We start from the raw sequence: 21542 nt of genomic DNA, 5'->3' as shown, positions 1-21542 counted from the left end.
AACCCTGTTTCTTGGAGCCTGAATGATACCGGCAACTGTGTCCCTTGACCTGGGTTGTACCAGCCCTCATCCAACTTAAAGTAATATTTAATAGCATTTCAAGATTACAGGCGTTGGAAGATATTGCGACTCACCAACATCATGTAAGTCCAAAAGAAGCAATTGTTTCAAAAAACAAAAAGCAGTAGAAATAGTAGTTCAAGGCTGTCCCTCTTATTGTGCATGGATGCCTATGCCAAATACCCCTGAAAGGTCTGACATAATTAAGGCGCATCTCGTCGTCATCAGTTAACAGGTAGAGGTTGTCAAGGATATTGACACAGTCTGTTCCCCAAGCTGAATGCAAAATTGACTTGTGGTTTAAGTATATTTGTCCGAAAAATAATTGACCTTTTCCGATTTGACCAAATTTGTTTTGTCTTTTTGTTCAAAAAATGTGGGAGGGTGAGGTAGGGGGAGGACCTGCCGCCCTCCTCTACCCACTTCCCCCCACCTGAACCTATTCCCTTACCCCACATTTATATTTAAATTGACCGAAATTCCTAAAGAATTCGAACAAAATAATTCCGTTAATTCTGAAAAAGTCAATTGAGAATACTGTGTTAACCAACCAAACAGTGCAGGTGGTTGATTTTCTTTTTTAAAGGAATTTCTTGCAGCAAAAGGTAGGCTAATTTGATAGTTTTTCTGCTAGTATCCTGTACTAGTTTTTCTGCTAGTATCCTGTACCATTACCAACTGCCTGAGAAAGACCCGGGTGGTATAAATAAATGTGCTTGTATTAGGTAGAAACGTAAATGCATGAGTAAGTCTAGAAACTGGTTCACTCTAGATTTATTGCAAAAGCAATGAGAAATATTACATGGAACTTACTTACGCCTGCTAAGAGGACATCGCTCATTTGGTGTTTGCTCTGTTTGCAGATTCACACTTAAAATTACTAGTTTTGAAATAGGCAACAGGACATGGGAATTAAGTTACCCGAGTACATGAAAAACTCAGAAGTTATTTATTGCGTGGAGCGCAACTGTCATGTGGGACAGACAAAAAGAGCAGTGCACACTTGCATCTCTGAGCACAGATCGAGAACTAGGTGCAAAGTAACAAATCTACCTTTAGTTGATCATTTTATGCAATGAGATACTCACCAGATGACATTAGATGGTGGATTATGGAAGTAATAAAAAGTACCCATAATAATGAACAATCCTTGTTGTCAAGTGAATCTCGACGGATCCATCGCTTAGACACTCACCAATATGGCCTAAATGAGCAATTTTCAATTCTATAATGAATGGCTGTGTTTATGTATATACCAGTTGGAGTTGGTTTACTTAACATGCTCATATTGGCAGTTTAAACATACTTACAAATCACTTATGACCTGGTACCAATGCAGGGATGTACGCCAATAAGGAAGATCTTCATGCTCACTGGAGAACTCCCATACCTTGAACCGTAACATTGTAAACAGCATCAACTGCAGTTGCTTGCAATAACTTGGTATCGTTAGCTGCTCTTAATGTGCAATATGGTGTGTGAATAAGAGAGATACCCTTGCAGTAATCTCTCCAATGTTAACTACGCAGAGGTAATTTACCATTATCATTTGACTAAAATGTGTAATGTTTTAATTCTTGATAAATAAATAAATGTTCTGGTAGCATGTACACTACAGTGGCTCTGTTATCTATGTTTCTATGTGTTTAGAAGAAATATGTTATTTTGTCAAGCCATGCAGAGAATAATACAGCCTCTCACGACAAATAAGAATCCTTTTGTTTTTCTGATTATGAACAGTTTTGAAAGCAAGCTATTATAGCGCCACCTTCGGCATACTTCTATTTCTAACGCCTGGCGGAATGACGCCATGGCAGTAACACATACAAACAGTATAAAGACGTGCTTGAATGCTGTATTCTTGGTTAGACGGCATTCAGCAGATAACCACAAGAAAATTCAAGCATATCTAAGACTTTTCATAAGTCTGTATGCTTCAGGGCTTGGAGAATCCTTCCTTTTTCCCCACCCATTGATGTGAGATACCACTCCGTGTTGTTATTTTTTGTAGTTGGTCTTTTAAATAAATTCAAGTAAACAAGGCTGCCAGGACAGGTTTTCTGAAGTGCAACTAAGGGCCTAGTAAAACCATACTACTGAGATAGTACAAGACTCCACTCTTAGTACACCACCTGAGAAGTTGGTAGCGTAGACAGAGCAGCCAGACTTATCTTAGGAGGGTGAGAGGGCTGTAGACAGGAACAAAGAAGTTGTAGCATACATATGTTCCAAAGAAACACAAACATTATGTATTGTAAAAATAAAAAGGTTTATTTAAAAACAAGTAGGCCAAGATGAATCTTGGGTAAATAAATACTGTAACATTATAAACACAATTATAAAAACCAACTCAATACTTAAGGGATAGACCCCAAAGTATCACCCTATTAAGAATACAATAGTCAAGGTAAGTCAACCCTATTACACATTCAGTATACAATCAGGTATTCTTGGGGAGTAAAACCAGGTTATATATACCTTTTGAATACAGTCAGTACTTCAAGGGTAGTAGACCCTGTCAGTCACGCGGTGACAGTCAGTTGAGATATCACACAACAAACCAACCCTGTAACAAGTATTCCTTGCAACCTTACTTTTGAGTTTAGTAAATCAACTCATACTTTCTGGTGGAGCATTAAGCTACTCAGTGACAAGTATTAAAACACACCAACTATTTTTGAATGCACTAAGCAAATCAGGTACTAAAACCCTATTACGCGTTTAAGAGACAGCAGTATTTCAAGGTAAGTAATGGACCCTGCTCCAAGCAGATTCAGGAGAGGCACAACCCAGGGTTACAAGAATACATTTCTGAATAGTAAAACACAAATTCATGGGACAGTAGGAACCTACAACTACATTTGGGATAACCTTCAGTTATACTAGGTAAGACCTAATGTTGTAATAAACTATTACAGTTTCTTTTTAAATCAGTGGAACACAGACTAAGGTAAGCAATAACTCTCTAATTTTAGGATGGCACAAAGCAGACCATGGTTAGTAAAACCTACAATACACTTATTAAGAATTGCACACAGCTATTCCAGTAAGACCGAAGGCCGACTTATTCTAAACAGGCTATACCGCAAGTTAGGGGATGCAAGACACAGTTGGGGGAACTTATACATTCATTTCTTAATAGAAATAAAAAGTGGCAAAAAACATTCAAAGGAAAGAAGAGCTTTTGTAACTGCTCATATCTCGGAGGGACAGTTAGTTGCCAACCAACTCTTTCACAAGTACGTAATTTTTTACACACTTATTATTCAAGGTAGAATTATTTTCTTATCCAGTCCTTCCATGCTCTATTGCATGAGTTCTCTCAGAGGCAGAAGAGGGAGCCTAGTGGTTTAGGTCCCAGCTGTAGGCAGGTCGAGATAGGGTTCAGTTGCAGAAAAAGAAAAGTCAGAGTTCCTGAGGAAGTCTCTTCAAAAGAAGTAAGTAGTTTGAGTTAGTTAGGTTCCAGGGAATTCGGATTATTCCAGAAGTGAGCCTGGGTGAACTGGATGAGAGGACTCCCAATCACAGGAAACACCCCCCAAAAGCTACACAGGAATCACACAGGGCTTAAGGTAGGTAATACCCCAGCCAACACAGCACCTCAAGACAGAAGAAGAATTTGCAGCGAGAGGACTTCAGGATCTACAGCCAAAAACATTTTGGATGAATTCCTTGTCAAGACGACAAGAGACTGGAAGGGATTTTGCAGCATGGATCAACAGGGAAGGCTCCAAGAAAGCAAGAATTTGTTTCACGACTGGATGCGGTTCTGTGGTTTTTGGCACCCTTTTCAGGAGCCAGAAGACTGAATAGCGCCAGTCGGATTCTCGTCGCTAATCTGGTCCAGCACTGGGGAGGGGACTTCAAGAACTCAAATCAAGTCTCTGGTGGTCCAAAAGGATGCCACCAAAGTTTCTGTGAGATTCGGAATTCGGTAGAACGTGCACTGCACAATGGCTCCAAGTCCCACGGTATTGGGGTATTACAGCCAAACAAGGTCGCAGCACGTTGTGGGATGGCTCAAAATGCAGGTCTTCTTGAGACTAGTGGCTCTCACCAGCCTCTGGGTAGGAGTCATCGCATTCGGGACCCCCCCAAGTGGATGGAAAACAAGGGTAAAGCAGTTTCCAGTTAGACAGGAGGCTCTCTGGTCGCTGGAAATCGCTACAGTCAACTTGTCTTCATCTTCCTCTTTGGTTTCAGTTCCAGTGGTCGACTTGTCAGCAGCTTCCAGGAACAGAGTATTTAACAGGAACTACAGCAGCCCCCACTGGGAGTTGGTTCCTTTCAGGCAAGGTGGAAGACAAAGGGCTACAGAGTTTTGGACTCCTACCTCACTTTCCAGAAACCCTGGAGCCACGGCGGGGAATACAAAGGATTCCCACTGAAGACAGTTGGGGAGGAGTTATCCCTTGGTTAGCGCCTTCCTGCACCCCTCACACGCTTTACAAATAGGCAAGACTTCTCTTAACCCTATAGCACTGAGAAAGCTTTTTTCATGCAAAAATAATCACACACAGGCCTGGCCAGGCACTAAATGAGAATCGTTAGTATTTAAATATAAAAGGTGAAATAACTATTAGTTGAATGAATTTGTAAAAATATAACATTGTATTTAGGTTTCTCAGAGCACAGTAAAAAGCAGAATCCTCTGTGCCAAAAAGAACGCAGCCTGTGTTAAATATAGACTACAGGCACTGCCGTAGTGTTCGCTAAGGCTGGCAGAGAGCATGCGGTAACTAGCAGCTATTCCCTATCCATCAAAAGACCCAGGCAGGCTGGGGTTCATATACACAATGTAACAGTATGGGAAAACAGGGTTTTAAGCAGAATTACTGGACAAGATAAAATATAAGAATATTGAGTGAAGTGTTGAGAGTATGGCGGGGAGGTGAGTTTATATGTAAAGGTTTATAATATAGCAAATTATGCTAAACAGGAGCTACAATGTATTCTTGCCTATGTAGCACTTTGCTAAGTAGTTTGTAACCTGGCCATGCAAGAAGGAAGACTTCAGGGTCCCTTGTAAGGCAAGAAGAGAAGTTTTGAATGAGCTATTCCAGTATCAAGTAACCAAGTTGAACAGTATATAAGGCGCCTGCTTGGCATCAGTCTAGAGGAGCCTGCCACAGAATGAGGGCAGAATCCTTTGCTCTCCCCATGCCCCATACTCATTTTGTACAGATTAAATTGTTATCCTTGCAAGACATGACTCTTGGCCCTAGAGGGATGAACTTTAATCAGGTGGGAGCGCGATTAGGGGTACCCCCAATATATTTAAGGGGTAACCCTGTAAGTATGGGCTAACTTTCAAGATAAAAATCCCACCAAGGCCGTTCCCACCTAGAGTGGCAGGGGAAGACCTAAGAAACTACAAGCACATAAGAAATGGCAAAAAAAGGAGCCCACCATTTTAGCAATTTGGAGACCCTTCTGTGCATTACCAAGGCTGAATCAACAGCTTGCGAGTAAAAATGACAAATTCATTAAGGTAAAACCACTGCCACCAGCCATTCAAGTAAACTTGTCATTGTAACAAAATGTTACCAGCTAAGTAAGATAGGGAATACATTGTACCCCCCCTCAAGCACTCGCATATGGTGGGGTGTACTGGCTCACTATATAAAAAATGTAAAGGGGATAGAAACCCCTCTTTACTACTTGGGAACAGTAGTTAACCCAAGTACATGAACGCGAAATTAACAGGGGGGCCCAAAGGGGCAACCCAGCCTAAGCCCAAAAGTTATACCAAACTAGAACTTCACACATACACTAGCAAGAGACATAAAAAGGTCACCCATAAAAAGAGTAAAAGACTAGGTGTGAGGGGGAAAATGATTCCCCTGCACCCAGGGACAAGGAAAAATAGTTACCAAGTCCAAGTAACATGTTCTGGGGTTGACACAGGTCGGGAAGATTTATAATCTTACCTAACGGCACATTGCAGTGTAGTGAACTGTTAAAGAGAAATCCTGGTTTGAACAAATAAGCGTGGCTGTGAGTTTACACGGTCTGAAGAACATACTCTCTGTGCGTAATTATTAGCCCACATTTCTCCTTTCTTGTCTTTTCATGTTTTTAGTTAAATTGAGTGCGATAGCTCTAGCTCTGAAATAAGAACGAAGTAAGCACAACTCTTTACGGCTCTGTGCTACCAGCAGCACGACATTCTGATGAAATATGAAAATATTAAACACATCAAGCTCATGGATTGAATATTTGATGTACGAGTAAAAACAGATGGTAAGATGACACTCGGTAGGTGAAAACTAAGAAACTCTTGGATAATAGCCTATGGTAAATACGCTTTCCTCCTTTAAATCTCTAGGTGGGCCAGAGGTATAAGGCTGTGCTTCCATTTACAAAACAAAGTGGGGCTTCTTTCTGAATAATCAGGTTAGTCATTTTAGGATGCGAGTTGTAGCACTCCCAGACACTTTTTTATTTAATTAATTTCTAGAGCTCACGAACAGCCCAGGGTCATAGTGGTGCTGTTACAGTGATTCATTACATGCAGACAGTCAAAGAAGAAGTATTGTAATATGCCGGTAGTGCAGGTGTCAAACAGAATACATTGGTTACATACTTTCGTTCAATCGTATTGTGATGTTCAGCTCGGGTAGGAGTACGACATGTATATTCATGGACACCTGGAATAGAAATAATTGCGGTCCTGCCTATTCAAACCACCAGGTTTTGAGGGCTTTGTGCAATGTCCAGTAGGAAGGTTCGGCTTTCAGGGTGGGCGGCAGGGAATTCCACTGTTTGGCTGCAATGAAAGGGAAGCTGGTGCCTCCTGGTTTGGCGTGCCTGATTTTAGGTTGTACGAGTCGGTGGGAATATGGGCTTCTTGTGGGTCTGGTGGAGCGGGCTCTTACAATTTTCTGTGAGGGATAGGGGGTGCTGTAGTGGAGAGGCATTTATGGGTAATGACCAAGGTCTTAAATAGCACACGCTCCTTGAAGGGCAGCCAGTGGGCGCTCTCCTGGCAGCTGAGATGTGTTCCCTTTTTGCAATGTTCAGGGCTGCTTGTAGCACATTATTTTGAATGATTTGCAGCTTCTAGATTTTTGTGGAGGTGCCAGCAAAAAGGGCATTACAGTAGTCCAGCCTTGAGCCTAGGACCACTCTGGTGATGCTGAGGCAACTATCAGTGGACAGGAAGAGTTTGGCCGCGTTCAGTAGTTGTAGCATAGGCTGCCGTGGAAGTGATGGTGTTGACCTGGCGGGATAACGAGGCGGTGGCATCCACGTACACCCCTAGGGTCTTGACTGAGGGCGAGATCGGGATCCGGATGTCGTCAATTACAAAGGCTGAGTATTGGTCGTCAAGCTTTTTTGGTATTGCGGGAGGTCCAACAAGAACGATTTCCGTTTTATCTCCAAGTCTGGATGGTGGAGTATGCCACATTCAAGGTTTTAGAGGTGAGGTGGTGACACAGGATTTTGTGGTCTACCAGGTCGAAGGCGGCTGACAGTTCCAGGAGGAGGAGCAGGTATAGTTTACCACTGTTCTCGATCTCATCCAACTGGTTTTTCAAGCCCAGCAACGCGGATTCGGTGTAATGACCAGGGCGGAATCGGAATCCAGATTGGCGAAGGCCTAGTATGTGGTAGATTTCTGGGTATTGCTGAACCTGTTGATAGGCAGCTCCATCTAGAATTTTCAAAAGGAATGGGACTGTTGAGGGGAAGTGCTCAGGCTTCCATGAGGCTGGTGGGTACCAGGCCCGTGCTGAAGGAGGCGTTGTGAAGAAAGATAAAGACTTCTTAACAGTCCTTGATAATCATGGCGGGACAAACATCTCCTTTAGATTTGGGTTTTAGGTTTTGGACGATGGAGAGTACTTCTGATTCCGTCACCTCCTTGAAATGGAACCATGGGACATCAGAGGTCATTGGGTTATTGGAAGTTGTGTCATGAGGGGGCGAGATCAGTCGGCTTTGCTTAGAGAGGATTTTTTTGTTTAACATTTCTATTTTGTCCAGCATCACGGTTTGGATGTTGGAGCACCAGGCTTCATCTTTAGTAAAGGACTGCGGGGTGGTGACTGAGGTCTCCAGTTCTCTAAAGATTGAGCAAATCTCCCTAGTGTCAGATTTCACACTGGAAATTCTCAGGTTGAATGAGGCTTAACCTGCGATAATTGCCCGTTTGTAGGTTTTGGATGTCTTGGTGAATTCCAGTCTCGAAGTGTCAAGAGTTTTTTTTTTTGCCAGATAGATTGGGCCAACCATTTTTGTTGAGGAGTTTGAGCAGGTCTGTGGTGAACCAAGCGTTGGCGCGCCTGACAGCTTTGGCTTTGCAGGCTATGAGGGGGGCAGCGGCATCAACTGCCTTGGCTAGTGTTGAAGTCTAAAGATGAGCGAGGATGTTGCAATCTTTGGGGTGGGACGGTTGAGCTTAGGGTTGTCCACGAATGGCAGTAAGTGCTGTTTTGTCCAGGTGGCAACAATGTGGTTGAGGGCTTACATTTCTTGGGGTGGGGGGGGGGGGGGGGCGTGGAGAAGTGGATTACATGAAGGCCAGACCAAGGGCAGTGGGTGTTGGATTTAACTAGAGTAAAGCAGTTGAGGTCTGTAATCCAGTCCAGAATGTAGCCGCTGGAGTGGGTGGGTTTGTTAATGTGGAGCTTGAAGCCAAGGATTTCAAGGGCTGTGTAGAGTGATAAAGCAAGCAGGTCCATGGGATAATTGAGGCCCAGATTCAGGTCACCCAGAAGGATAATTCTTGCAGAGTTCTTAATGTTATCTTCCAGGGTGTGGAGGGAATCTTCGTGGAAATGGAGCACAGGGCCAGCGGGCGATAATGTGGAGTGTGATGGTGCATGTGGGTGAAGCAGTCAGCTTAAGAGACAGGATGCCCCTATTCTCTTCGAGGGAGGGATTGACCTGCTTCATAGGGGGCTGAAAGTGGCCTGGACTGCATAGTACTGTTTGGGGCAGTGCTGGCGATGTTACAAATAGCAGGCCTAGAAACATTGGCAAGATTGGCACTCATGACAGTATAGCAAGCAGCAGGCCTATAAACAGTAGCAAAAGTGGCACTGAAGGCAGCATTTTTCACAAAGGATATATTTTTTCTAGGAGCAGTTACTGTGGGATCGGCATAGGTGTATTGTTCTCAATGGTGGTCTTGCGTTTAGTATTGTAAGCAGCAGAATTGGCACCTTTGGGGGCATAGCTTACGTTCGCAAACACTGACTCAGGAGCAGATTTTGCAGTTAGTTTAAATAGAGGCCTTTGTCACAAAGGCAGCATTTCTGGCAGAAGGCAGAAGTTTGCAAGGTTGAGTGGTGAGGGCCTTACTATCCGAGCGCCATCCTGCTGGAGCGATCAGAGATTATGCGGACAGGCGGCCCTGGCTGATGAGGGGGCTTTCTTGATGGAGACAACAGGGTTCTAGATGGTGGACATAACCCACCCCAGCGAGAGCGTCGAAAAACTGTTCAACATACCCAGATTTTTGGCATCAGCTGGTGCGTACGACTGTAGAGCCGCATCATGCTCATGGTCTGCAGGATATTTAGTCTTGGGGTAGGCATGTGCATGGGCTTGTAAGGCTAGTTTGGACTGAGGGCCAGGCGAGCGGCACGGTGGAGGTTTTTCAGCATTTCTGGGTTCTGGTAGGGATTCATCTCAGTATACAATGCCATGTTCTCGCATGATGGTGCCATGTTCTCTCAAGATGGATGCCATCCACTAGTGATGCCTAGGTGCCAGGCTATGCTACTCTCAACCCTGTCCTGTCCACAGGAGGATCCGCAGCCCCCCCTCAGTTCTCCATGCGCAGAAGGGTTGCCGGGTACAGGAGGCCCTGGAGAAGGTGAAGAACATAGCCCGGTCCTGTGCATAGATCGAAAACCTGCCCGGCTCATAGTCCAGGAAGAAGCCCAGGTGTCCTTTTTAAAAAAAAAGGACACTCCCCGGTTTTTATATATAAGTGTTTCTTCTTTGTTTGTATTCTGTTAGGATGCAGGGGCTCCCGGTGCTGAGGAAGGCTTGGAATATCACGCCGAAACGCATTCCAGTGGGCAGAAAATAGTCTGAGGTGCACAGTCTTTAACCATGTGTGCCAGGCCCTTGGTCTTTCTTTCCTTGCGTCGACGATTGGCTTAAACACCTCTTTTGGTCTAAACTCACCACGGATCGGTGTAGTTTCCCACTCTCTTCTCGGTTTCTTTTCACTTTTAAGCACCTAATCTTATTTTTGTTCAAAATTTCCTTTTATTATATTGCAATGGTGTTCCTTTGTATTTTCAATATAGGTATGAACTACTAAATTAAAAGTTTATAAATATTTTTTAAATAATTCATTGTTTAAGTCATACCGTCGAAAAATAAATTGATAATTTGTATCGGAGTGATGGTGAATTGACTATTTTGATTCTTCTCTGCATGGGACATCCTTAGGTTATTTATGTGTATTCCCCAGTGCCACTTGTGAGTAGAGGTTCTTCGCTTTTGTACACAGAAGAAACAGGCCAACGGCAGTGCCTAGTTTCATCAAATGTTCTGCGGAACAGAGTTCAAGCAGTGATAAAGAAGTAATGCAACTCTGTGCTCCCATGTGGACTGAACAAATGTACAAAATAGTTAGTTAAACCAGAAAGTTTATATCTAGCATTGACCCCAAAAATGAGTATTTAAATGGGGAAGTTATGATTATGGTGTGGATTAACTATGGATTGTAGCCTTCTCTTTAGGGTGACTGACAAAATAAAGACTACAGGTATAACACGAAAACATACAACTAGAAATCAAGGGGTAAGCACCAAGGGCGTTAGTCAGATAGGGAAGAGAGAAAAACAGTTTATAGCTTCATTTCTGCTCTGAAGATATAAGCTATGCATGCAACAAAAAAATATAAGATACCTGCACATAAGGTATGTTACAGGTCAGGCGTAAGTGGATTTGCATGATCGTGTGGCACCACCTTGTCATAGTGTGGTTCTTCTACAAGCTTTTGCAAAGCCGAACATAACATGCCCAAGTACTAACAGAATTTGCAAGCTGCTGCCATTGTAGGACCGGGTAGCGTCAATGTGACAGTGCTTGGAAAATGGCAATCCTGTGCTTAGACAAAAACCAGAAGTATTGGCTTTGGCAATGCTTGGTTTTGTTGGTGTTCAACTATCAGATCTTCTTTATAAAAAAAATTTTTAAAAATAAGGACTAAAGAACTATACAGATAGGCGATGTTTCAGAAACTAGGCAAAATTTACTAGAGGTATGGTGATGAACAAGTCTTCTGCATTTCTGGTAATAACGAGCGAAAAAGCCAGATTAAATTATTAGCCAATTAAACTTTGATCCTTTAGTACTGGTAGGGATACAATTTCCCCTCGCATATTAATAAACTTCTCATGCTATTACATGACCTAATCTGGATTTGATGTGTGAATAACGTTGGGTCAGCTTTTGCCCAGGCTTCAGAGGTTTACGATCTACTGGTGGGTAAGGTACATTTCCTGTTTATTACAGAACCTTGGTTCATTGAGGATTGTGAAGCCCTCTTTCATACCTTAGTTACCTCAAACTGCACCACTGCATGGTCCAATCAGACTAATGGCCAATAAGCAGACCGGGTTAGAAAGTAGCTTCAAACCTGATCATCCTAATGAGTTGCTCGGCAGATGTTATTGAGGGCAACGTAAGGTACATTGGCTTTGTTGTGAAGGGGCATTTTCTTCCCTCTGCTAATACCATGGAGAGGACCACCCGGCCTAACATTATTTGCACTACAAAGTGCAAACAATGTATGACGATTTGGGAGGACCCGGATTTCTGTGCATTGTTTGCACTCTGTTCTGCAATTATAAATGCATTCTGCTGTGTCTGTGGATGGGGATGGGCATTTATATGAGTTCTTGGGGAATCTGCCCAGCGTTTACCCTAAGAATCCAATGCATATCTGCCTTCATCAAAATCAAATGCTACAGGATATGCATTTGATTTTAACAAGTGGAGTGCATTGGGGTGGTGGGAATAAAGCTTGCTACGTAGCCCCACCTGAGCCCATCAAAAACAAACATCCCCTGGAGTGAGAAATTAGGTTTAAAAAATAAAAAAAAAAGTCAACCTTTTACACGCGGTTGGTACACCTCATTTACCATTGAGGGAGGCTGCAAAAAAGCCCCCTGAAGCTGCCCCATTTAGGGAGGCTCTTCATTTTTGACCAAATTTAGTAAATTACTAAAAACCTGGCTCTTCAACACCACAGACTCAAACTGAAAACCGAAACAGAAAGGAAAGGGATAAATAAACTGGACACGGACAACCCCCAGTACAGACTGTGGACATCTCCCTATGTTAAGAAGCTTCCACAGCACCTGAGCGAAGGACGCCGGTTAGAGGGGAACACAGGCAACACCCAAACTGAGATGGAATCAACATCCCACCCAACAACTGCACTTGTCCGTAAGTTGCCACTGGGTACCATACTATAGTGGAATTATCGGGATATTAGCAATCACCACACTATATGAGCTGTGGACATGGGCAGATGCGCTAGCCGTATGAGTGGGAAGGGAAGAGGGGGCCAGATGTGAAAGGGACCTCGAAGGCCGGACGGACCCAGATCAGGGCAGGAGCGCTCCCGAACCCCACCTGGGGAGATTACAGAAGCCCAGCGCCTCAATTTAGGATAAAGATGCCAATTAACAAATTGCACTAACAATTTCCCTCTCTGCATACACCTCTCAAACTCCAAACCAAACAACCACAAACCTACAGCACAACAAACCGCGAAAGCTTCCCTACATTGCAACAAAACAAAAAACACACAGACTCGCACAACAGTACACAGTGACTACCGGCCGCAAAACACCCCAGGCCCAGCCAACGGAACCACTGCGCTGAGGCCGCCAACAGCACACCACTGCTCCTTTGCACTTTTCCAGCTACTTCCCACTAACCACCCTTCCCTCTTTCAGAGCTGCCAGAGCGCCAGGGGACCACTCCGGTAGTGATAATGTTAAAGGACATTTGTACCGTGCACCAACATTAAAAAGGATCAAACTATTTGGCAAAGCAGTGACACCAGGACGGAACCTTCGCTTAGGCACTTTTCTTCCAAGCTCTAGCTGGTATAAATAGTTAGGTATTATAGTATTACTTCTAAAGTACGTGCATTACAGTAGAGCAATCTGACATTATATAATCTCTTGCAGAAGCATGTTAAGCCAAAATAGTACCCATAATAGCTTTATTTTCAACAGCCTGAATGGAAACGGTAAAGGCCCAGAATGGAAAATAATGCAAACATGAAAAATTTCTTTACTATATTTTCAACTTTTAGACACTGCCAAAAGCAATTGTTTTATACAAACGTCCAGCTTATTTGTATGCATCATACATGCCGACGTTATCCATCCCATTTGGAGACAATGGACCATTCCTGGTTTTAACTTTGCATGGTTTGGTTTATAATGGGGAAATCAGGACTCCAAGCCCCACAATAAAAAGTTAAAACCACTGGGCTAGCTGCTCCCAAACAGAATGGATAGTGTAAGCATGATGTATGGTGTTAAGCAAATGTGAATGTTCACATAAAAGCAAACACATAAAATTTTATATTTCAAACCAGCACACATCAGGAGCAGAAATTAGGCTTTAAAAGGGAGTTTTATTTTGTGCTCATTTGCATTATCTTGAAAGAAGGCACATTTCTGGTAGGTAACTGGAGCAGTTAGTGGGCTTTCCGTTTGGAAAGCCCCCATTACAGTTCCTATCACCTATGACCTAAACAGTTAGGCATTAGAAAAGTCTCAGCTAAGAACAAGCAAAAAGTTTAAAAGTAATTGAAAGACCCTCACGTTCAGCTCTCCTCCCGTTAAGCAGTTATGGGCGGAAAGGAGACATAATAATAATTATTATTATTATTATTATTATTAGGCATTTATATAGCGCTACGAACCCTCAGGTATCTGAGCGCTGCTTATTATGACCCACGTGCTCATTTACCGACCTAGGAAGGATGAAAGGCGGAGTTTGCCCCCACCGGGATTCGAACCTGCGTCAGCAGGCTCTGCACGGATGTCAAAGCGAGTGCTCTACTCGCTGTGCCACTTGACCGGCTATAATGCACACTGCAGGTGGGTGAGAGGGAGGAGGCAACAGGCGCAGCTTTCCAGCTAAGACTCCGGTAAATGATTTCCTTTCTCCCTCCCCCCGTTATTGAGTACTGGTAATCTCCTTACATTTGGAGAAATCCCGATTCTCAACATTGCCAAAACCGATAAATGCATGTACCGGGGACTGGTTAGAACTGACCCATTTAAAGCAGGAGTGTAGTCAGGGAAAACGTTTTACCTCTCAAACTACATCCTTTCGAATAATTGCGCAATATCTAAGAGACCATGAAATGAGTGATGCCAAAACACCTAAAACCATTCAAGATTAACAGTTATAATGCCCTGCAACATTGTTCATGCACCGTGATCAAAAATCCACAATTACCAACTTGCTAAAGGAGTGCAGAATGACGGTTGTTGCCGTTTTAAAACCACACATACCTTCTTTAAATCTTCTGCTCGATCATGAATCGCTTTATATTTACATGTTCCTGCTTGATCCCCTCAACACCATAAATATGGAACTCCAACAGGATTCCTTTTAGCAATGAGATTAACAAAACCTCACTAACAAACGGGAGTCATTTCCCCCAAATTCTGTGGCCATCTACCAGCTCCCGAGCCTGTTGATGACATCAGGAGAGCAGCACCTTCTAGCACAATGGTTCCCTGGGTGGTGGTCTTCAGTTGCCTTCCATTTCATCAGTTCCCTGCATGTTTCTCTCTAGCTCCCAAACCCTTTGATGGCTCTCACTCGTCACTCCGTTAGACAGTAATTGGCCTCCTCCTCTCCCTCAAGATCCTTCACAGAATATCAGGAAGACATGTATGACCTACAGTGCAATGAACATTTGCCTTTTTTTTAATCTTAGGGGCCTTTGACTTTGCTGCAAGAATAAAGAGGACATGCGTTTCGGGGGGCTGTGGTAGCTGGGCTTTCTTTGGAATGATATGGCATTTATAACACGCCTATACAAAAGTGTTTGCAGGCGCGATGAGGCAAGGGGGGGTGTAATAGAGGGAAGACAAAGACAATGATCTTACATCGCGCAAGTGCAGGGGAGGGGGCAGTGCAGTACATAGGATCAACAGTAAAGAATAAATAAAACAATAGGTAAAAGTGCAGCCAGCTAGTGGCAAGTGCAGGATTAAGTGCAGACATCAAGTGTCAAAAGCTGGTGGGGACTGTAGGGGATACAGAAACAGCCCCCAAGTGCAGAGGTTGCCCGGGAGGCAGTGCAGGTGTACAGCTGGCGGGGGAGGCACCCTGGGCCAGAGATCAGAAGCTAGCCAGATGACCAGTGCAGATTCAGTCAGTATTTCAGCAGAGGAGAGGAAGAGAGAAAGCAGAAGCAATGAGGGAGGTCTTGGCGTGCTTCCGGAAACAGAGATGGTTCTCCTCAAGTTTCAGGGAAGCAGGGAGGCTGTTCCAGAGAGAGGGCCCAGCTGAAGAAAGATCTACCACCAACTTGTTGCTTGGAGAAGCGACTCACCCCGAGGGAGTTAGAGACAGATGGGCAAAAACATCGAGAAGGAAGATATTTAGGAAGAGAGTAGGTATTGAGGCCCCAGAAGGCCTTGTGGACAATGCAGAGGGTTTTGAACTTAATCCTTCCCAGCCACTGGGAGCCAGTGCAGAGATTTCAGTCCTGGAGAGATACGATCCCTTGGCTTGAGGTCAAGGACAAGTGTCGCAGACCTGTTCTGGATGAGTTGCAGAGGGCAGAAGAAGAAGCAGGCAGATTTAGAAAGAGGCTGTTGCAGTAGTCCAGCCTAGAGAGAACCAGAGCTCTGGAGACAGTGAGCTTCTGGAGGGAGGAAAGGAAGAATACCTCCGAGGAGGTGCAGCTGGTAGTGTGACTTCTTAGAGACATCAGAGATATGAGGAGAGAAGGCGAGAGTGGAGTCGAAGATGACCCCACGGTTTTTAGCCTCACAGGTGGGAGATGGAAGAGGGCCAAGAGAGGCTGGCCAGAGAGCGACAGGAAAGGTTGGAGCAGGTGTGCCGATCAGGAGAATCTCTGTGTAACTGGCATTAAGGCAGAGATTGTTGGCAGCACACCACTCCTGGATAGCGGACAGACAGTCAGAGATGAGAGAAGGAGAAGAGGTGGCGAAGGGACTCTGAAAATGAGCCGAGTATCGTCCACACAGCACTGAAAGTTGGGGCAGAGAGAGGCAATGTGGTGGGCAAGAAGTGCCAGATATTGGTTGAACAGCCAGGGACGGTGCGTAGACCCCTGGGCAACACCACAGGTAGAGATAGAGGAGAGGAAGGGCCCACGTTGGACCTGGGAGGGTTGATCGGAGAGGAAAGCCAGGGCCTGATTGGTGATACCCATATTATCACGGAGATGGTTGAACAGGATGGCATGGTTGACCGTGTCAAAGACAGAAGGGAGATCAAGTAAGATGAGGACACAGGGGGTATTGGAGAACAGATTGGAGAGAAGGTCTACACGGATGTTCAGGAGAGCAGTTTCCGTGCTTCTGGCAGCTCTGAAGCCAGACTGATGGGCATAGAGACAACCAACCAATTCAGTGTGAAGATTAAGCTGGGAGATGGCTGGTTTTTCCAGGAGTTTGCCCAGGAAAGGCGTGATGGAGATCGGGCTGTAGTTAGCAGGGCAGGAAGGGTCGGCAGAGGGTTTAAGAAGAGGGTGCACAAGGGAGTGCTTTGGGGGAAAGGGAAGACTCCAGTGGCGAGGGAGTGGTTGCAGAAGTCAGCTAAAGCAGGAGAAAGGCTGTCAATGGGGTCCTTGATAGTTTTAGAGGAACAGGGGAGAACCTGTTTTGATGAGACTTTCATAGACCGGACTTGTCTAGAAACCTTGTCAGGGGAAAGACAGAAGGAGGAAGGAGAGGTAGCCACAGAAGGGCTAGAGGAAGAGAGGGGAGTAGAGGGAGGAGGAGGAGATGAGAGAGAGGGGACAGGGTGTCCTGAGTTTTAGAGATGAAATGAAAAGCCAAGGCCATGCAGATGGCCTGGCAGAGGACAGGAGAGGTTGAGACTGCAGGCGAAGGAGTAACATTTGGATTCTTGGGTTAAGGAGCTACAATACTAGTAGGACCACATTATCCAGCTGTCTACCCAGCTTCGTGCACAACATTTTTATTGGAAGTATAAAAAGTAAACTTTTTCTGAGGGGTTGATGGGTATTGATTAGGTGTTTGTTTTAAGGAAATCATGAGTGCTGGTGTTCTTCGTTATCCAATCTACACATTAATGATTGCTCTGGCAATTTATTTTTGTGCAAAACATTTTAAGAATGATATCTAGAATTTGGAACTATGGCATCCGTGCCATAATTTCAGATTCCCCACATGGCCAAAATTGTTAGATCCTGGTAAAATCGGATTATATCATTTGAATGGTGGTGTTTCGGTACCTGCACCAGGGGGCTAGGGACACTGCAGAACAGACCACAACATTTGAATATCAAATCAGGCTACGCAAGGTCCATATGGAGTGAATTTGTGATTCAGTATGCGAAAGTGTCTATTACAAATGTTTGATGTTCAATAACAAGCAGTAAAGCGTTGCAGTGGCACTGCTGCTCACATGGGCTTGCTCATATGCTAATTCAACAAGATAGTGCACCTGCAATAATAGTTGAGTTGGCTGACATTGAAAATTGTGTGTTTATGCAAAACCATGGACTTTCAGGCCAAATAGTTTCCTCCCAAATTCTAGGAGAACAAACAGCCTACAGAGAACTGCTCAAACAGCAATTTAAAAAGTCAAAACTTGCTCTGCACAGTAGTGAGAATCACTAAAAAGTAAACAGGTTAAAAGGTTTCTCACCTTCAATTTAATGTGTGTGCTTCTGTAACTTTAATATGAATAAAGAAGAGGCTGGTCTGGAACAGTAGACTGTTAAGTGGCAGGGGCACATGAATTTGGTGAGGCCTTGGGCAGCAGAAAGCCTAAATACATCACGTCACCAAAACAGGTGAATGTTTGTTACGAAAATGTACACTACAGAAAGAGTTACAGTCCTCCAGGATCTGACAAAAACGTTTTTAGATCAACATCATCAGCTTGACAAAATCTCCTCGTTTTGGGAGATTAAAATCTCTGCTCGTCATCTCAGGACGGTACTAAACTAAATCTTAACAGAGTGTTATCACACATAGTTGTAATCACCTTCTTAATATTACCACTCTTTCAAAGGGCACGGTCAAATGGTTTGAGATATTACTATACTTCATGATGACCCTTTACCAGTTTCATGGATTAACTATTTGCTTAAGATTTTGCAACATAACATCCCTCACCTTCTGCAGAGCAGTTAAAAACCTGAATATTCCTTGTCGTACAAAAACATAAATTGGCAAACTATTGAAAGAACTACATCAAAATCAGCATAACTCATGGCTTATTTGTGAAGCAAATATACTAAGTGCATGGTATCATTGTTTCATAAAATGTGTGATACTGTGCCACTCCAAATGGCCCGTTTTAAGAAAGGTCTACCCAGTGGTTCTCTGCCAGTTAAGGGTTCACATGATCTTCGTAAAGCAGAAAGAGTCTGGAAGAATATCAAATCATAGGACTATCTTAATATTAGGACTATCTTAATATTGTTCATGCTTTATGCACAAATTACACAAAAAAAGTCACCCTTGAAGCGAAAACGTTTCTTAAACAACGAGGTGAAGAATGCAGAAAATTTGCCTAGAAAGTTCACTCAGAGTAGTCAATCATTAATAAAAACCGTCTGTCTCCCCACCACATATATCCATCTCATATGAGCATTGTATCGGCTTAGATATTAGGAGAATATTTTGAATCAAAAGCTTATGATTGCTGGTTGTGAGAATTTATCTTATTCTTGTATAAATCTACTAGGTCCCCATTTTCCCTCCAGTTTCTCCAAATGAGATTAGTGCACTACTTAGAAAACTGCTGCCTTTACACAATTATAGATATGTGGTGGCCCTCACAAATCTCAGAACAAATGCTTTCCTCACAACTTCAACTGTACTAGGTGGGTATCAATGCAGGTAGCTCGATAAGTGCCAGGGGAGGAAATCGCAAGTACTCAGTAAGTGCAGCTGGAGGGTGGCTCATAGGTGCAGAGAGAGGGGACTGTAGGGTTACAGATACAGACCCTTGGGAGACCGAAGGAAGTACAAGGGCAGCTGGACATACAGGAGACTGGATCAGAGTTTAGGAGGAGGCCAGGTGACCAGTGGGATATCAGCAGGGGAGAGGAAGAGAAAAAGCAGAAGTGAAAAGGAAGGTCTTGAGTTGCTGCCGGAACCGGAGTTGGTTCTGCTCAAGTTTGAGAGAAGCAGGGAGGCCCCCAGCTGAGGAAAGATCTGCCCCCCATTCTCTGCTTGGAGAAGCGACTGAGCCCCAGAGAGTTGGAGGTGGATGAGCGGACAGCTCAAGAAGGAAGAGAAAGTTGGGGGTAGTGCTGTTCCAGGCCCCGGGAACACCTTGTCTACGATGCAAAGGGTCTTGAACGTGATCCTTGCAGCCACGGAAAGCCAGTGAAGGGATTTCAGAGCTGGAGATAAGATACCTGGGCTTGAGGCCAAGAGCAAGTCTCGTAGTCCTTTTCTGGATAAGTTGTAAAGTTTGCTGAGTGGAGACAGTCAGATTTAGAAAGTGGCTGTTGCAATAATCCAGCATAGAGAGGTCAAGGGCTCTAGAGACAGTGAGCTTCTGGGGGGTGGGGGGGCAAGTGATAAATGGCAGAATACCTCTGAGGAGGTGCAACTGATAGTGTGACTTTGTAGAGGTCGGAGATGTGAGGAGAGAAGGCGAGAATGGAGTTAAAGATGACACCCAGGTTCTTAGCCTCACAGGAAGGAGCAGGAAGAGGGCCCAGGGTGGGCGGCCAGAGAGAGACTAGAAAGGAGGGATCAGGTTTCGCGAAGTAGACTATTTCAGTCTTCTTACTGGCATTAAGGAAGATATCATTGGCGGCACACCATTCCTGAATTGCAGCCAGATAATCTGGTATGAGAGAAGGAGCAGAGGTGGCTGAGAGGAGCTTGATGGAGAGCTGGGTGTCATCTGCATAACACTGAAAGGTAGAGCTGAATATAGCGATGCAGTGGGCAAGAGGTGCCAGATAGTGGTTGAAAAGCCAGCGAGAAAGGTTAGACCCTGGGGAACACCAAGAGTAGAGAGAGATAGAAGAGGTAAGACCCCAGTTGTACCTGCAATGGTTGGTGAGAAAGGAGGCCATCCAGGCCAGGTCCTGACCAGTGACCTTGTCACAGGTACGCCAATGAAAGTGTGCTTCTTGCCAACACCAGTTTAAACCTCATATCCTAGTACCCCTTTGCAACAAGTGTCACACCTCTGCTAACTACATAACTCCATGTCACTTGGTCACTGCTTTTACAGTCCTGGACTTTGCTTTTAGTAAATCACTCGTTTCAGGGGGGGGGGTGAACTGATTGATGTGATCCAAGACTACAACACCCATACTGCACCAGTGTGCTAAATAAAAAAACAGGGGAGTAGGGAAATCAGGTGAAATGGAGTCCCGTAGTGGCCACGCCCCCTCCGCCCTGATGTCACGCACTGCGTCCCGCTCTCACGCGCGCACCGCCAGTATCCATGCTCACCCCTGCTCCCGCTGATCCAGGCTGAGCAGGTAGGCCGCGAAGCGCGAGTCGCTCCAGCCGCTGAGGGCCCTCCGCTGCATCCAGGCCCCGTGCGCCTCGCCGAGGTACACGCGCCGCACATCGTACTTCTTGCGCGACTCCAGGCGCCGCTGGGCGCGGTCCGAGTCCGTGAGGCGAGGCCTCCCGCGGCGCTTGCGGTAACGGCCCCCGCTGCCCTCCTCCTCCTCCCCGCCCGAAGGTTCGCTACCCGCCTCTGCCATTGCCCGGCCGGGTCCCGATACCGAGGGCAAGATGGCGGCGCTTCCGGTTGGACCGGAAGTGCTGCCATCTTCTCAGCCTTGCGGAGGCATGAGCTCGCACTTCAGAAACCTTTATTACGGCAGCGCGAGTGGGTTCAGTCTCAAGACTCCGAGGGCAACATGCGCTCCCGTTTTATAGTGGGAAATCGTCGTACAATGTGTCGCCTGGGAAAAAGAAATGGAGGAAAGACTACGCCCGCCAAGCAGAATTCTTCCCATTTTTACTTTTCACCGGCAGGTGGCGCTTGGATGCCATCTATGTGCTCTGCAGAGCAGGACCATATCGGCGCCTGACCTTTAGGCGCGGCCGTTTTGACGCAGGTTCCATTTGCCGCGGCCAATAGGGCGACGGGACGTTTAGGCGCGAGTATGTTTCGGCGCAGACCACTGCATACGATCAATATATTTCGGCGCATAATGGTCTGAAATGGCCCAACATTGCCATCCAGTGGACCACTGCGTTCCATTTGACTTTTGGAATGTTTTTGCTTCAACGTGTTTTATTAAGAGTCTTGTAAAA

The 21542-nt window shown here is 44.9% G+C and overlaps 1 protein-coding gene across 1 annotated transcript in view; it reads right to left on the bottom strand.

Annotated features, from left to right (window-relative positions):
• Window positions 1–21180, bottom strand: part of ZNF653 (zinc finger protein 653) — a 412702-nt gene extending 391522 nt beyond the window's left edge. The window contains exon 1 of the mRNA XM_069604215.1: window positions 20724–21180. Within this exon, the coding sequence (XP_069460316.1) occupies window positions 20724–20983 (260 nt within the window). The 5' untranslated portion in view covers window positions 20984–21180. The remainder of the gene's footprint in view (window positions 1–20723) is intronic.
• Between the last annotated feature and the right edge of the window lie 362 nt (window positions 21181–21542).

The sequence above is a fragment of the Ambystoma mexicanum genome, chromosome 3q (assembly GCF_040938575.1).
Source record: "Ambystoma mexicanum isolate Mex_15411 chromosome 3q, UKY_AmexF1_1, whole genome shotgun sequence".
Classification (NCBI taxonomy): Eukaryota; Metazoa; Chordata; class Amphibia; order Caudata; family Ambystomatidae; genus Ambystoma; species Ambystoma mexicanum.
The sequence above is the reverse complement of the archived record's forward strand: the minus strand, read 5'-3'. Positions and strand labels throughout refer to the sequence as shown.